The sequence below is a fragment of the Globicephala melas genome, chromosome 9, assembly GCF_963455315.2.
Source record: "Globicephala melas chromosome 9, mGloMel1.2, whole genome shotgun sequence".
Classification (NCBI taxonomy): Eukaryota; Metazoa; Chordata; class Mammalia; order Artiodactyla; family Delphinidae; genus Globicephala; species Globicephala melas.
In genome coordinates, this window is record NC_083322.1 from 70,817,266 (window position 1) to 70,835,467 (window position 18,202).

At 39.0% G+C, this 18,202-nt stretch overlaps 1 protein-coding gene across 1 annotated transcript in view; it reads left to right on the forward strand.

The window, feature by feature from the left end:
- HDAC9 (histone deacetylase 9) overlaps window positions 1-18,202 on the forward strand; it is an 812,002-nt gene that overhangs the window by 545,187 nt on the left and 248,613 nt on the right. Inside the window, exon 18 of the mRNA XM_060304692.2 lies at window positions 13,094-13,201. Coding sequence (XP_060160675.1) covers window positions 13,094-13,201 — 108 coding nt within the window. The remainder of the gene's footprint in view (window positions 1-13,093; window positions 13,202-18,202) is intronic.

Below are 18,202 nucleotides of genomic sequence, written 5' to 3' on the forward strand. Positions count from 1 at the left end.
CATGAAGTCTTGTACAGTTGAAATCAGCTCTCGTATGAAGGAGATCTTCTTGACACTATCACAAATACAGGGAAAGGTTTTTGGCAATCTCTCCAACCAATAAGAGGGACATAGGGGGAGAAGAAATAACTTTTTGCCATTGAGAATGACAGGAAGTGTATTTGGACATCTCTTCTAATGGCAGGGATTATGTAGGGAGAGTTCATGAGTCATGCATCCTTTTTTACCCTTAGAACTCTTATTAAACTAGAATATGCCAAATACATGTGGATAGGTTTTGGTAGCTAATTTTGGCAGCTGATGTCCCTGAAACATGACTTGGAACACAATGTCTTAGGGAAATATGCTTATAAATTGACTTATAAACAAGCTTTGGGGGTGTAACCCTGTTATAGGCTGAATTGTGTCCCCCCAAAATGAATATGTTGAAGCCCTAACCCTTAAGTGATTGAATTTGATAGGGCTTTTAGGAGGCTATTAAGGTTAAATGAGGTCGTAAGTGTGGGGTTCTAATTCAGTAGGGTTGGTGGCATCCTAAGAAGAAGGAGAGAGAAATCAGTCTCTCTCCATGTGCACTCACTGAGGAAAGGCCATGTCAGGACATAGTGAGAAGGCAACCATCTGCAAGCTGGGAAGAGAAATAAAACAGACATTAGATTTGCTGGCACCTTTATCTTGGTTTTCTAGCCTCCAGAACTGTAAGAAATAAATTTCTGTTGTTTAAGCCACCCAGTGTATGTATTTTGTTGTGGCAGCTCAAGCTAAGAAAACCTTGTTCATACCTTCAGAATTAAATACAATTACTCATTTATGAATAGATTATACCTACAAAACTTACCACTATTACTACTTAGTTATAAGTTAAATGTACATAAAATATAGGTTAAAGTAGTATTTAGAGAAATTTTTTTTATGTTTAAATACAAGCAAATAAATGAATGATAAATCCCATAGATTCCGAAATAGGACCTGTTTAGGGATAAGCCTAAATTTTGGATGTGGTCAAAACTTCAAGCATCCATTGAGCATCTCTGTGCCTGGCACTAATCAGTAACCATATCCTTATTTTTTTTTTACATCTTTATTGGATTATGATTGCTTTACAATGTTGTGTTAGTTTCTGCTGTACAACAAAGTGAATCAGCTATATGTATACATATATCCCCATATCTCCTCCCTCTTGAGCCTCCCTCCCACCCTCCCCATTGCACCCCTCTAGGTTATCACAAAGCACTGAGCTAATCTCCCTGTGCTCTGCAGCTGCTTCCCACTAGCTATCTGTTTTACATTTAGTAGTGTATATATGTCCGTGCCACTCTCTCACTTCTTCCCACCTTACCCTAAGGCCACAATAAAATTTGTTTATTTTTATTTTCATTACTTCTGGGGGTGGATCAAAAAAGATTTTGCTGAAATTTACGTGAAACACTGTTCTGCCTATGTTTTCCTCTAAGAGTATTATAGTGTCTGGCCTTACATTTAGGTTATTAATCCATTTTGAGTTTATTTTTGTATATGGTGTTAGGGAGTGTTCTCATTTCATTCTTTTACATGTCACTGTCCAGTTTTCCCAGCACCACTTACTGAAGAGATTGTCTTTTCTCCATTGTATATTCTTGCCTCCTTTGTATAGATTAGGTGACCATAGGTGTGTGGGTTTATCTCTGGGCTTTCTATCCTGTTCCACTGATCTATATTTCTGTTTTGTGCCAGTACCAAACTGTTCTGATGACCATAGCTTTGTAGTATAGCCTGAAGTCAGGGAGCCTGATGCCTCCGGCTCCATTTTTCTTTCTCAAGATTGCTTTAGCTATCAGGGTCTTTTGTGTTTCCATACAAATGTAAAATTTTTTGTTCCAATTCTGTGGAAAATGCCATTGGTAATTTGATACAGATTACATTGAATCTGTAGATTGCTTTGAGTAGTTTAGTCATTTTGACAATATTGATTCTTCCAATCCAAGAATATGGTATATCTTTCCATCTGTGTCATCTTTTATTTCTTTCATCAGAGTCTTATAGTTTACTGAGTACAGGTCTTCTTTCTCCTTAGATAGGTTTATTCCTAGGTATTTTATTCTCTTTGATGTAATGGTAACTGGGATTGTTTCCTTGTTTTCTCTTTCTGATCTTTCATTGTCAGTGTGTAGGAATGCAAGAGATTTTTGTGTATTAATTTTGTATCCTGCAACTTTACCAAATTCAGTGATGAGCTCTAGTAGCTTTCTGGTAACATCTTTAGGATTTTCTATGTATAGTATCATGTCATCTGCAAACAGTGACAGTTTTACTTCTTTTCCAATTTGGATTCCTTTTATTTCTTCTTCTCTGTGCCATAGCTAGGACTTCCAAATCTATGTTGAATAATAGTGGTGAGGGTGGACATCCTTGTCTTATTCTTGGTCTTAGAGGAAATGCTTTCAGTTTTTCACTATTGAGAATGTTATTTGCTGTGTGTTTTTCATATATGGCCTTTATTATGTTGAGGTAGGTTCCCTCTAATCCCACTTTCTGGAGAGTTTTTATCATAAATGAGTGTTGAATTTTGTCAAAAGCTTTTTTTGCATCTGTTGAGATGACCGTATTGTTTTTATTCTTCAGTTTGTTAATGTGGTGTATCACATTGATTGATTTGCATATGTGGAAGAATCCTTGCATCCCTGCGATAAATCCCACTTTATCGTGATTTATTATCTTTTTAATGTGTTGGATTCTGTTTGCTAGTAATTTGTTGAGGATTTTTAACATCTATGTTCATCAGAGATAATTGGCCTGTAGTTTTTTTTGTGATATCTTTGTATGGTTTTGGTATCCGGGTGATGGTGGCCTTGTAGAATGAGGTTGGCAGTGTTCTATCCTCTGCAATTTTTTGGGAAGAGTGTCAGGAGGATAGGTGTTAACTCTTCTCTAAATGTTTGTTAGAATTCTACTGCGAGGTCATCTGGTCCTGGACTTCTGTTTGTTGGTAGTTTTAAAATCATAGTTTCAATTTCAGTACTCGTGATTGGTCTTTTCATATTGTCTATTTCCTCCTGGTTCAGTCTTGGAAGGTTGTACCTTTCTAAGAATTTGTGCATTTCTTCTAGGTTGTCCATTTTATTGGTGTATAGTTGTCTGTACTAGTGTCTTATGATGCTTTGTATTTCTGTGATGTCAGTTGTAACTTCTCTGTTTTCATTTCTAATTTTATTGATTTGAGTTCTCTCCCTTGTCTTGATGAGTCTATCTAAAGGTTTATCAGTTTTGTTTTTCTTCTCAAAGAACCAGCTTCTAGTTTTCTTTTGGGGTTTATTGATTTGTTTTATGTTTGCTTGCTCCCCCAGTAATTTTAAATCTGAAGAATGAGGACTTTCTATGGCACCTGTAGCTATGTAATGGTTGAAAATTGGTTTAAAAGTATCCAACACAATGTAAATGTTGGGGTTTTTTGTTGTTTTTTTACATCTTTATTGGAGTATAATTGCTTTACAGTGGTGTGTTAGTTTCTGCTTTATAACAAAGTGAATCAGTTATACATATATTCCCATTTCTCTTCCCTTTTGCGTCTCCCTCCCTCCCACCCGCCCTATCCCACCCCTCTAGGTGGTCACAAAGCATGGAGCTGATCACCCTGTGCTATGCGGCTGCTTCCCACTAGTTATCTATTTTACGTTTGGTAGTGTATATATGTCCATGCCACTCTCTCACTTTGTCACAGCTTACCCTTCCCCCACCCCATATCCTCAAGTCCATTCTCTAGTAGGTCTGTGTTTTTGTTCCCGTCTTACCCCTAGGTTCTTCATGACATTCTTTTTTTCTTAAATTCCATATATATGTGTTAGCATATGGTATTTGTCTTTCTCTTTCTGACTTACTTCACTCTGTATGACAGGCTCTAGGTCCATCCACCTCATTACAAATAGCTCAATTTCGTTTCTTTTTATGGCTGAGTAATATTCCATTGTATATATGTGCCACATCTTCTTTATCCATTCATCCGATGATGGACACTTAGGTTGTTTCCATCTCCTGGCTATTGTAAATAGAGCTGCAATGAACATTTTGGTACATGTGTGTTTTGAATTATGGTTTTCTCAGGGAATATGCCCAGTAATGGGATTGCTGGGTCATATGGTAGTTCTGTTTGTAGTTTTTTAAGGAACCTCCATACTGTTCTCCAGATTGGCTCTATCAATTCACATTCCCACCAGCAGTGCAAGAGTGTTCCCTTTCCTCCACACCCTCTACAGCATTTTTTGTTTCTAGATTTTTTGATGATGGCCATTCTGACTGGTGTGAGATGATATCTCATTGTAGTTTTGATTTGCATTTCTCTAATGATTAATGATGTTGAGCATTCTTTCATGTATTTGTTGGCAGTCTGTATATCTTCTTTGGAGAAATGTCTGTGTAGGTCTTCTGCCCATTTTTGGATTGGGTTGTTTTGCTGTTATTGAGCTGCATGAGCTGCTTGTAAATTTTGGAGATTAATCCTTTGTCAGTTGCTTCATTTGCAAATATTATCTCCCATTCTGAGGTTTGTCTTTTGGTCTTGTTTATGGTTTTCTTTGCTGTACAAAAGCTTTGAAGTTTCATTAGGTCAAAAAGGACCTTGCTGTGATTTATGCCATAGAGTGTTCTGCCTATGTTTTCCTCTAAGAGTTTGATAGTTTCTGGCCTTACATTTAGGTATTTAATCCATTTTGAGCTTATTTTTGTGTATGGTGTTAGGGAGTGATCTAATCTTATACTTTTACAAGTACATGTCCAGTTTTCCCAGCACCACTTATTGAAGAGGCTATCCTTTCTCCACTATACATTCCTGCCTCCTTTATCAAAGATAAGGTGACCATATGGGTGTGGGTTTATCTCTGGGCTTTCTATCCTGTTTCATTGATCTATATTTCTGTTTTTGTGCCAATACCATACTGTCTTGATTACTGTAGCTTTGTAGTATAGTCTGAAGTCAGGGAGCCTCAGGATTGCTTTGGCTATTCGGGGTCTTTTGTGTTTCCATACAAATTGTGAAATTTTTTGTTCTAGTTCTGTGAAAAATGCCAGTGGTAGTTTGATAGGGATTGCATTGAATCTGTAGATTGCTTTGGGTAGTAGAGTCATTTTCACAATGTTGATTCTTCCAATCCAAGAACACGGTGTATCTCTCCATGTATTTGTATCATCTTTAATTTCTTTCATCAGTGTCTTATAATTTTCTGCATACAGGTCTTTTGTCTCCTTAGGTAGGTTTATTCCTAGATATTTTTTTCTTTTTGTTGCAATGGTAAATGGCAGAGTTTTCTTGGTTTCACTTTCAGATTTTTCGTCATTAGTGTATAGGAATGCCAGAGATTTCTGTGCATTAATTTTGTATCCTGCTACTTTACCAAATTCATTGATTACATTTAGTACTTTTCTGGTAGCATCTTTAGGATTCTCTGTGTATACTATCATGTCATCTGCAAACAGTGACAGCTTTACTTGTTCTTTTCCGATTTGGATTCCTTTTATTTCCTTTTCTTCCTTGATTGCTGTGGCTAAAACTTCCAAAACTATGTTAACTAAGAGTGGTGAGAGTGGGTAACATTGTCTTGTTCCTGATCTTAGTGGAAATGGTTTCAGTTTTTCACCACTGAGGACGATGTTGGCTGTGGATTTGTTATATATGGCCTTTATTATGTTGAGGAAAGTTCCCTCTATGCCTACTATCTGGAGGGTTTTTATCATAAATGTGTGTTGAATTTTGTCGAAAGCTTTTTCTGCATCTATTGAGATGATCATATGGTTTTTCTCCTTCAGTTTGTTAATATGGTGTATCACATTGATTGATTTGCATATATTGAAGAATCCTTGCATTCCTGGAATAAACCCCACTTGATCATGGTGTATGATCCTTTTAATGTGCTGTTGGATTCTGTTTGCTAGTATTTTGTTGAGGGTTTTGCATCTATGTTCATCAGTGATATTGGCCTGTAGTTTTCTTTGTTGGTGACATCCTTGTCTGGTTTTGGTATCAGGGTGATGGTGGCCTCATAGAATGAGTTTGGGAGTCTTCCTCCCTCTGCTATATTTTGGAAGAGTTTGAGAAGGATAGGTGTTAGCTCTTCTCTAAATGTTTGATAGAATTTGCCTGTGAAGCCATCTGGTCCTGGGCTTTTGTTTATTGGAAGATTTTTAATCACAGTCTCAATTTCAGTGCTTGTGATTGGTCTGTTCATATTTTCTATGTCTTCCTGATTCAGTCTTGGCATGTTGTGCATTTCTAAGAATTTGTCCATTTTTTCCAGGTTGTCCATTTTATTGGCATAGAGTTGCTTGTAGTAATCTCTCATGATCTTTTGTATTTCTGCAGTGTTAGTTATTACTTCTCCTTTTTCATTTCTAATTCTATTGATTTGAGTCTTCTCCCTTTTTTTCTTGATGAGTCTGGCTAATGGTTTATCAATTTTGTTTATCTTCTCAAAGAACCAGCTTTTAGTTTGATTGATCTTTGCTATCATTTCCTTCACTTCTTTTTCATTTATTTCTGATATGATCTTTATGATTTCTTTCCTTTTGCTAACTTTGGGGGTTTTTTTGTTCTTCTTTCTCTAATTAGGTGCAAGATTAGGTTGTTTATTTGAGATGTTTCCTGTTTCTTAAGGTAGGATTGTATTGCTATAAACTTCCCTCTTAGAACTGCTTTTGCTGCATCCCATAGGTTTTGCATCATCGTGTCTCCATTGTCATTTGTTTCTAGGTATCTTTTGATTTCCTCTTTGATTTCTTCAGTGATCACTTGGTTATTAAGTAGTGTATTGTTTAGTCTCCATGTGTTTGTATTTTTTACAGATCTTTTCCTGTAATTGATGTCTAGTCTCATAGCATTGTGGTCGGAAAAGATACTTGATACAATTTCAATTTTCTTAAACTTACCAAGGCTTGATTTGTGACCCAAGATATGTTCTATCCTGGAGAATGTTCCATGAGCACTTGAGAAAAATGTGTATTCTGTTGTTTTTGGATGGAATGTCCTATAAGTATCAATTAAATCCATCTTGTTTAATATATCATTTAAAGCCTGTGTTTCCTTATTTATTTTCATTTTGGATGATCTGTCCATTGGTGAAAGTGGGGTGTTAAGGTCCCCTACTATGAATGTGTTACTCTCGATTTCCTCTTTTGTGGCTATTAGTGTTTGCCTTATGTATTGAGGTGCTCCTGTGTTGGGTGCATAAATATTTACAATTGTTACATCTTCTTCTTGCATCGATCCCTTGATCATTATGTAGTGTCCTTCTTCGTCTCTTCTCATACTCTTTATGTTAAAGTCTATTTTGTCTGATATGAGAATTGCCACTCCAGCTTTCTTTTGGTTTCCATTTGCATGGAATATCTTTTTCCATTCCCTTACTTTCAGTCTGTATGTGTCTCTAGGTCTGAAGTGGGTATCTTGTAGACAGCATATATATGGGTCTTGTTTCTGTATCCATTCAGCCAGTCTGTGTCTTTTGGTGGGAGCATCTAATCCATTTACATTTAAGGTAATTATCGATATATATGTTCCTATTCCCATTCTCTTAATTGTTTTGGGTTTGTTATTGTAGGTCTTTTCCTTCTCTTGTGTTTCTTACCTAGAGAAGTTCCTTTAGCATTTGTTGTAAAGCTGGTTTGGTGGTGCTGAACTCTCTCAGCTTTTGCTTGTCTGTAAAGGTTTTGATTTCTCCATCAAATCTGAATGAGATCCTTGCTGGGTAGAGTAATCTTGGTTGTAGGTTTTTCTCCTTCATCACTTTAAATATGTCCTGCCAGTCCCTTCTGGCTTGCAGAGTTTCTGCTGAAAGATCAGCTGTTAACCTTCTGGGGATTCCCTTGTGTGTTATTTGTTGTTTTTCCCTTGCTGCTTTTAATATTTTTTCTTTGTATTTAATTTTTGACAGTTTGATTAATATGTGTCTTGGTGTGTTTCTCCTTGGATTTATCCTGTATGGAACTCTATGTGCTTCCTGGACTTGATTAACTGTTTCCTTTCCCATATTAGGGAAGTTTTCAACTATAATCTCTTCAAATACTTTCTCAGTCCCTTTCTTTTTCTCCTCTTCTTCTGGAACCCCTATAATTCGAATGTTGGTGCGTTTAATGTTGTCCCAGAGATCTCTGAGACTGTCCTCAGTTCTTTTCATTCTTTTTTGTTTATTCTGCTCTTTATTAGTTATTTCCACTATTTTATCTTCCAGGTCACTTATCCATTCTTCTGCCTCAGTTATTCTGCTATTGATCTCATCTAGAGTATTTTTAATTTCATTTATTGTGTTGTTCATCATTGTTTGTTTCATCTTTAGTTCTTCTAGGTCCTTGTTAAATGTTTCTTGCATTTTCTGTATTCTATTTCCAAGATTTTGGATCATCTTTACTATCATTATTCTGAATTCTTTTTCGGGTAGACTGCCTATTTCCTCTTCATTTGTTAGGTCTGGTGGGTTTTTATCTTGCTCCTTCATCTGCTGTGTGTTTTTCTGTCTTCTCATTTTGCTTATCGTACTGTGTTTGGTGTCTCCTTTTTGCAGGCTGCAGGTTCATAGTTCCCGTTGTTTTTAGTGTCTGTCCCCAGTGGCTAAAGTTGGTTCAATAGGTTGTGTAGGTTTCCTGGTGGAGGGGACTAGTGCCTGTGTTCTGGTGGATGAGGCTGGATCTTGTCTTTCTGGTGGGCAGGTCCACGTCTATTGGTGTGTTTTGGGGTGTCTGTGGATTTACTATGATTTTAGGACACCTCTCTGCTAATGAGTAGGGTTGTGTTTGTGTCTTGCTAGTTGTTTGGCATAGGGTGTCCAGCACTGTAGCTTGCTGGTCATTTAGTGAATCTGGGTGCTGGTGTTGAGATGGAGATATCTGGGAGATTTTCGCTGTTTTCTATTATGTGGAGCTGGGAGGTCTCTTGTGGACCAGTGTCCTGAAGTTGCCTCTCTCACCTCAGAGGCACAGCACTGATTTCTGGCTGCAGCACCAAGAGCCTTTCATCCACACGGCTCAGAATAAAACGGAGAAAAAGTAGAAAGGAAGGAAGGAAGGAAGGAAAGAAAGGAAGGAAAGAAGGAAGGAAGGAAGAAAAAGGAAGAAAGAAAGAGGGAGGGAGGAGAGAAAGAAAGAAATGAAGGAAGGAAGGAAGAAAAAGAAAAGGGAGGGAGGAAAGAAAGAAAGAAAGGATAAAATAAAATAAAGTAAGATAAAATAAAGTTATTAAAATAAAAAATAATTATTAAGAAAAAAATTTTTTTAAAGAAAAAAAACGGACGGATAGAACCCTAGGACAAATGGTGAAAGCAAAGCTATACAGACAAAATCTCACACAGAAGCACACACATACACACTCACAAAAAGAGGAAAAGGGGAAAAAATGATAAATCTTGCTCTCAAAGTCCACCTCCTCAATTTGGGATGATTCGTTGTCTACTCAGGTATTCCACAGATGCAGGGTACATCAAGTTGATTGTGGAGCTTTAATCCGCTGCTTCTGAGGCTACTGGGAGATTTCCCTTTCTCTTCTTAGCACAGCTCCCCTGCGTGTAGGTCGCTGCAGGGCGTCTGTTCTTTGCTCAGACAGGACGGGGTTAAAGGAGCTGCTGATGCAGCTGTGGCTCACTCAGGCCGGGGGTAGGGAGGAGCACGATGTGGGGCGAGCCTGCAGCGGCAGAGGCCAGCGGGACATTGAACCAGCCTGAGGCGTGCCGTGCGTTCTCCCGGGGAAGTTGTCCCTCGATCCCGGGACCCTGGTGTAAGGTCGGGTCTTAACAAATGGCACCGCGAAACAGAGGAAAGCTTTAAGTGAGCTTTATTAGGGAGCGCTCCCGGGCGAGGTTCAGTGGTCCGAGAGAAAGGGGCCAGAGAAGTCGCACCCGGGTGAGGGTTGGGCAAGATTTTATAGGGGAAGAAGGGAAAGGGGTGTGGTGAATCTGGGAGGGCGCAGGGTATTCCTTATTTGGTGGTCTTTTCGGGTATCCTGGGGGACCGTTGGTCCCGCCCCTCGAAAGGCGGGAAAGCTGGGCTGGGTTCAAAGTCCCCAGGTCAGTTCCTGGAACTGGATGGTCCGGAATGTCTCCAGGGCAGTTTCTGGAACTGGGTGGTCCGGAGAATTTCAGTCTGATGCAACCTGTGAATCTGATTGTGTTCCCCTGCCTCGGGCCAGTTGGCCTTACACCTGGCAGTGGCGGGCTGCACAGGCTCCACGGAAGGGGGGTGTGGATAGTGACCTGTGCTCGCACACAGGCTTCTTGGTTGCGGCAGCAGCAGCCTTAGTGTCTCATGCCCACCTCTGGGGTCCGCGCTTTTAGCTGTGACTCGCGCCCGTCTCTGGAGCTTCTTTAAGCAGCACTCTTAATCCCCTCTCCTCGCACCAGGAAACAAAGAGGGAAGAAAAAGTCTCTTGCCTCTTCAGCAGGTACAGACTTTTCCCCGGACTCCCTCCCGGCTAGCGTGGTGCACTAACCCCCTGCAGGCTGTGTTCACGCCGCCAACCCCAGTCCTCTCCCTGCGCAACCACGGAAGCCCAAGCCTCAGCTCCCAGCCCCCGCTCATCCCGGTGGGTGAGCAGACAAGCCTCCTCTCGGGCTGGTGAGCGGTGGGCAACACTGATCCTCTGTGCGGGAATCTCTCTGCCTTGCCCTCCGCACCTCTGTTGCTACGCTCTCCGCTCTCCTCCGCGGCTTCGAAGCTTACCCCCCTCCGCCACCCGGTCTCCGCCCGCGAAGGGGCTTCCTAGTGTGTGGAAACTTTTCCTCTTTCACAGCTCCCTCCCACTGCTGCAGGTCGCGTCCCTATTCTTTTGTCTGTTTATTCTTTTTTCTTTTGCCTTACCCAGGTACGTGGGGAGTTTCTTGCCTTTTGGGAGGTCTGAGGTCTTCTGCCAGCGATCAGTAGGTGTTCTGTAGGAGTTGTTCCACGTGTAGATGTATTTCTTATGTATTTGTGGGGAGGAAGGTGATCTCCGCGTCTTACTCTTCCGCCATCTTCCCGATTCCCCTCAATGTTGGTTTTAATTTTTTAGCTTGAACAGCCATTTTCCTGAATGCTGTATCTTCATGAAGCTCAAATAACTACTTACAGTGGTTTAGTAAAAGAATAAAAGTCTCAGTTTAGAGGGTAAATGATTAGGTTCTAGGGTTCATTTGATGATTCCTTTACTTTTTAGTTGATAGTGTTGACCATGATGGTGTTGACTATGACATGGGCTGAATGTTCTTAGAAAGTAAGTGTTATTTCAGTAGTATGGTAGAAAGGCATGTGTTAGGGTCAGAGCTCTGTGTGAGGGTCCTCAGACCTTCTGGGTAGCCTCTCTAAGCCACAGTATGTTCATTCAGTAACCACTTCTTAGGCCTCAACTATGTGTTAGGCATTACAAAAATGAGCGTAATAGCTGAAATAGTAGTAGCTAACAGTTGCATATCACGTACTCATTTAATCCTCCCCAACCTCATATGCAGATGGCACTTCAAAAAGCTGCTATTTCATTGGTAAGAGAATCAAAGCACAGAGTTGTTAATTAATTGATTGCCCATTGTCAGTCACCTTTTAGTGGTGAAGTCATAATTTCACCTGGACAGTTTAATTCCAGAATCTTCTCTCTTTACCACTTTGCTGTTGTTGGGAGAATCTTAATATTCTATTTATTTATTTAGTGTTCTCATTTATTATGTATTTACTCATTGTTCTTAACAGAATTTAAGTTGTTAAGGCTCTCATGACAAAAAGCATGTGAAAATGCTTAGGAAACTGCTTAGTGCGTTGTGAATGAGTTATTATTTATTGTGTTTGTTCCCTGTCATTAGGCCTCCTCACTTCAGTTCTTCTTTTTAAAAAAATTCTGTATTTTGTGTCAGAGTTCCCTTCTTTGAGCCATTTGAGACGTCTTGATATTTGCACAGTCAAATTTTTTTATTGCATTTCCCAGTGCTCCAACTGTGTCCTAAAATAATAGACTTCTACAGCTTGATACTGTTATTTTTTTATATTATGACATATTTATACATTAAAATTATGTAACATAGGGCTTCCCTGGTGGCGCAATGGTTGAGAGTCCGCCTGCCAATGCAGGGGATGCGGGTTTGTGCCCCGGTCCGGGAGGATCCCACATGTCGTGGAGCGGCTAGGCCCGTGAGCCATGGCCGCCGAGCCTGTGTGTCCGGAGCCTGTGCTCCGCAACGGGAGAGGCCACAGCAGTGAGAGGCCCGCGTACTGCCAAAAAAAAAAAAAAAGTTATGTAACATATATGACAATTGTAAACCACTACTATTGCACTTTTCTTGTCCTTGTTGTAAATGTTCTCTTAATGTGTGCACAAAAAAGAGTAAACAGCATTTTATAAAGGTAAATCCAAAATATTGGTTCATGCTTTGTTTGGATAATAATGTTCTCTAGTGTAGGAGCAACCATATATTTTAATGGCGTATCTAATTTTAATAATACTAGTTTGCACTAAGACTAGCTGCCAAGCTGTACTAAATGTTAAGCTTCTACTTTGAAAGTCAAATCTCTCCTTGCAGTTGAGTGTTGAGAATATTTTAAGTGTGAGGACCACACACTCCCTCCATTTAGTTGGAGAACCTGAACTGCGGTTGCTCCTTCCCACTCACTGACTGCTACTGCTACCTGCCTAATAATTGTTTTTGGCTCCCCGTAAACCTGCAGCCAGAAAGGTATTTGAATTTTCCCCCTCTAGCACTTGCAAATCCGATTTTTATGTATAGCTAAGTGCTCTTAGCTTTTATTCTATCTACTACTGGGGCCTGGTTTCTAGCAAGCCTGTAGCTACGCCAGATCTGGCCTATGTAATGCTGTTTGTAATGAGAAATCTAAACAGGGAATGGCAGTGAGGCATGGCAGGAATGTGTTTCCATTGGAGAAGTCAGTGTAGAGAAAAAGTATAAGCAAAGCCGTGTGCAGAAGGCCTTTTCAGCTGGCCAAGACGGAAGACTAATGTTATTGTACATAGGCTGTTACTGTGCCAGCCCTTCCTCACAAATTTGCTTTCTCTCTCTCTCCCCTCTCCTGAACTCCCTTCCTCCCCCCTCCCTCTTTCATCTACTCCTTCTCCTTCTCTTTCTCTCCCTCTCTCTTCTGTGGGCTCTGCTCACTGTTTGCTCAGGTGGACAGTGACACCATTTGGAATGAGCTGCACTCGTCCGGTGCTGCACGCATGGCTGTTGGCTGTGTCATCGAGCTGGCTTCCAAAGTGGCCTCAGGAGAGCTGAAGGTGAGGTCTGGATTGCATTAAGTGTGGGAAATCCAGAGAAGACGCTGAAACAGAGATGTTGTTGTTTGGGAATTGTGGGGAGTGTGGTGTGGTAATAAAAGGAAAGGGGCGGAGGGAAGAGGGCAAAGAGATGGCCACTAAGGTGTGATAATAACTAGTGTGTAGGTAGGTAGTAGCTGATCATGCTCCCAGGGCCTTCCTCTCCTTGGGGAAACTCTGCGGTTAGGGCACTCTGGTGTATTTTTAAGAGCATAGAAATGGTGAGTAAAGCTATGGTCCAGGTTAAAAATACCCAGTATATACATACCAGTCATGCCCTCCTGGGATTCTCTTTTGAAGCGACATAAAACATATGATTACTGAGTACTGTGTATAAGCTCAGAATACCACCCAGAGAGAAGGGGGTGGGGGTGGGGAGAAAGGTAAATATCAGATGGGAAGGATTGGGAGGAAGAAGGAAATTGTTGACTAGAAGGGTAATGATCCAGAGTATGTTTTTCCATGAAAGAACTTCAGAAATGAACTACGCTTTATTGTTCTTTTCTTTTTATGGTCTCTTCTTTTCTACATCATGTGAAAAGAACAATGTCCAAACCCCAACGTTTCCCAGTCTAAACAATTTATAAAAGCCAGAGACTTGACAGACGTTGACACTTTATTTGGTATTTTAACAGTGCTATTTAAAGGTATACCATGTGCATCTTGAATGCAGTTGCCCCAATAAACTTTGTTGGTGCTAACATAGCTCTTTAATGCACTGGTTCACACACTTCATAATGAAATCTGGCCAGTGATTGATTTGGTATTTTTAGCAATTGTGGGGCTTAGGGGAAATATATTGTAACCAACAATATAGGCACTGTGAGTTTTGTTCATCTAAAATAAAATCTAATTAGGATTATATTTTTTATGCCTAATGAATTTTTATTCAATTACACCTGACTATTTCACTTGTGATTAAAAATGCAGGATAGGAATGTGCACTTTACAACACATTGTCTGCCCCAGAAGTCTTTGCTCTAACTCTTTAAGTCAAAACCTACAGAAATAGCATTATGATAAGGTGGGCTATATTTAAATATATATATATATATATATATGCACCTCATGTTAAGTTGACACGATCAGCATTAGGATATTAATTGCTCATCTCAGGAGATTTCTTAGGCCATTAATGTGGTGCTTAATACTCAGTCTTTACCTTTGATAATGAGCTATTTATTGAAAAGAAGAAAGAAATCAGCCTTATGGAGAGGTTTTGGCTCTCTCCCAGTAGCACTTGAGGAATAATTCTTCCTGTTTGAATGTGTCACTTGTAGCACTAGAATCAATTGACATTTTAAAAGAAGTATTTAAGTCTTATTTTCAGAAGAATTCAAATGACAGATAACAGCCAGGCCACAATATTATAATTTTTAAAAGATTATGCCAGCACAGACCCACTTAATAAAAAACAAAAATGATTGTTAGCATTTCAGTTTCTAATTGTTTTGATTTTGTTGAAGTTTAATCAGTAATTCTGAAACCTTCTCAAGTAGAATGCCCACCTGTTACACTCAAAATCATCATTGCTATTAACCTCACAGAGTGCAGAATTGCCAAATGTATGTGTGAAGAGTGTTGAACAAAAACCTAATTATATTTTTTGGGAGGTAGTCATTTAAAATAGCCAGTTACAAACAGAGTGTCAACAATATATAGTATGGACATGCTGACCACCAGCTGTACTAACTAGCATTGGCTGTTTATGTTAAGATGAAGGATTCATACAAATGCTTTTCCTCCCCTTGGTTGAGAAATCAGCAAGTATGATTAAAAAAGAGAAGAATAGGGAAAAAGAGCCAGCATAAAAATCAAGAAACATTGATCCAGGCTCTGCCACTTAAATTCTGTGTCACATGTGGCAGATCACTTAATATCTCTGGGCCTCAGTATCTCGTTCCACAAAATCAGTAGGGTAGAATTGATAATGTTGAAGGTTGTACCTGGTTTTGACATTCTGAGCTATTTGCAAATGAGAAGTGGATCTGGTTATCAGTTATATACACCATGACGTACCAAATAGTAGATATTCCACAACTGATTTCACCTTCCTTTGCTGAATATTCCAGGCAGTGTAGCTGGTTTATCTTTCTGATTGTTAGCCCAAAGTAAAAGTCCAAGACAGGCAGGACCATAACAAATGGACTAGTGCTGACAGACCAAGAGACTGAATCCTTTTATTGCTAGTAATTTGATGAGGCCTATGGGAATGCCACTGTAGATAGCCAAGAATTGTGGTAGATAGCCATGTTCAGGGACCTCTAGCTAACCAAAAATGTTACTCAGTGTCTACCTGTTCCAGACTCCAGTATGACTGGACAGGTACACCTGCTGGCCAGGAGCATTAACACTCATGGCTGTGGAGTCACTTCATTCAGATCTAGGAAGAAAATAGGGAAGCTTATTTGAGGACACTGGTAAGTTATCCTCTGATAAGAGATGTGAACAAAGAAAACTTCAGTGTTTTGTTTATCATTTTCTGCATCTACATTCAGTTCTCGCATGTTCTACCTCTTTCTCCCAGTAAATCTATAACTTGAAACAACATTGACATATTGAAAGACTGCATTTTGTGAGTCTGCACTCATTTTGCTTGGAAATTAGAGAAGAATTAAGAGCTTTATTTCAAATAGGGTGGGCCTGGATGGGGTGCTGAACTGAGAGGTTCGAGATAGCTGGAGGGAGGTCACCAAACTCTTAGGGGCTGGGGACCTAGGAGATAATAAGGGCGCCCAAACAAGGAAAATGCCAAAGGCAAATTTCATTACCTGGAATTTTTCCTTGATATTAAGCTTGATCATGATTGTTCCCCTAACTTTTGACAGGTTCTGTCCTTTCTTCACCTGCAGATACTAATGGGCTAAAGGAATTAGAGGTATAATCCAGGCACAGGGAGTGGGTCTCATGTTGATGCTTAAACTAAGCGTGTGCAGCAAACTACAGCAGTGTATTTTTTGCACAGCATGGACATGCTCAGTGGAGTTCAGTGGAAATTATGGGGACTTTCAAGTTTTCCAGGTTTTTAACAAGATATTTTAAAAAATCCATGCAAGTGGAAATTTCTCAAACCTACAAATACCCAAGTTGGCTATTTCTCAGAATCTAGAACTAGGGAACGTAAATATTCTGGAAATGCTGACATGTTTGTTGTATTGGAAACTATAATTGGAAGAATAGTTATCTCAAAATGGTTTTATTGTTCTAAAGGTCATTTAAGGAAGTATGTCTAGAAATAGAAATATCTTTAAAAGATGAGCATTTTTCAAGTTATAAATATTCAATATTTTGTTCAAAAAATGGTGCCAAATATGTTACCTTAAAGTATATAATTTTTATTTGTCAGTTATGCTTCAACATATCTGGGGAAAAAATGATTCAACAGTTATCTAGCTTTACTATAAGAATGCCCTTTGATGCCATTTTGGCAATGCTGTAATTTCATAAAACAGTAAAAATTGCTTTAGTTGTCTGGAAATTTTTGTCAAGAAAATTCCCATCTGATTATCTGAAAAATGTATGGATTTCTTTACTGTTTGAATGGATATTGTGATATCATGTTGCTAATAATACCTGCCATTCATTAAGTATCTACTATAGATTGGACAGTTTACATGTAATTTGTCATTATTCTCACAGTGTCCACCAAAAGTAAGTACCACCAATAGGATACCAGCTCAGAGACATCAAGTAACTTTTTAAGATCCTGCACACAGTTTAATAAATGGCAAAGCCTGTAAGTGTCACAATTCTCTCTTCTCTTTCAACACTTTATAAGGAATTTCTTGTAGAGGTGGCACAAATATGTAAGAAAAAGGGGTTAAAGCTATCTTTTTAAAATAGTCTAGATTCTTTCCTTTTTATTACTGTAAAACAATACATACAAAAAAATGAGTTACATTAATAACTTACAAATCATAATAATATGGTTGGATGTGAGCCCTTCATCCAACTAAAGAAATAGTACTGTGCTAACACTATTAAAGTTCTTTCAGTACTTATCTCATTCCTATCTTTTGACCCAGGAGTAATTATTAATCTGTTGTATTTTTTAAATTATTCCTTTCCCTTTAATAGTGTTAACCATATGTCATAGATCTTTATAAAAAATGGAATCTTATTGAATGTTTTATTCCTCAGATTTCTCTCCCCCAACTTAAAATCATGTTATGAGGATTTATCCTATTTACATAGCTGTGATTTATTCATTTTCCTTGTACATCATAATTTGTTTATTCATTCTTCTGTTGGACAGTATAGTTGTTTACAGGTTTTTGCTCTTTTGATCAGTGCTGCTGTGAACACTCTTGAACTATGACATAACTAAGAGTAAAATGGTAAGCTCCTAGGATAGAAATATAATAAATTTCAGAGAGTAATGCAAGGTAGAATTCCGAAGTCATTGTGCCACAATGACATCAGCAAAATTAACAGTTTAAACCTCTGAAAATTCTTCACTCCATGAAATCAGTGATGAAACTGGCAAAATTTATCAGAATTAATTTTTAAAAATCCTTTGTTGGAGTATAGTTGCTTTACAATGTTGTGTTAGTTTCTACTGTACAGCAAAGCGAATTGGCCACACATATACGTGTATCCCCTCTTCCTTGGATTTCCTTCCCATTTAGGTCACCACAGAACAATGAGTAGAGTTCCCTGTGCTATACAGTTTGTTCTCATTAGTTATCTGTTTTATACATAGTAGTGTATATCTGTCAATCCCAATCTCCCAATCCCTCCCACCTCCCTTCCCCACCTTGGTATCCATATGTTTGTTCTCTATGTCTGTGTCTCTATTTCTGCTTTGCAGATAAGTTCATCTATACCATTTTTCTAGATTCCACATATATGCATTAATATATGGTATTTGTTTTTCTGACTTAATTCACTCTGTATGACAGTCTCTAGGTCCATCCACGTCCCTACACATGACCCGATTTTGTTCCTTTTTATGGCTGAGTA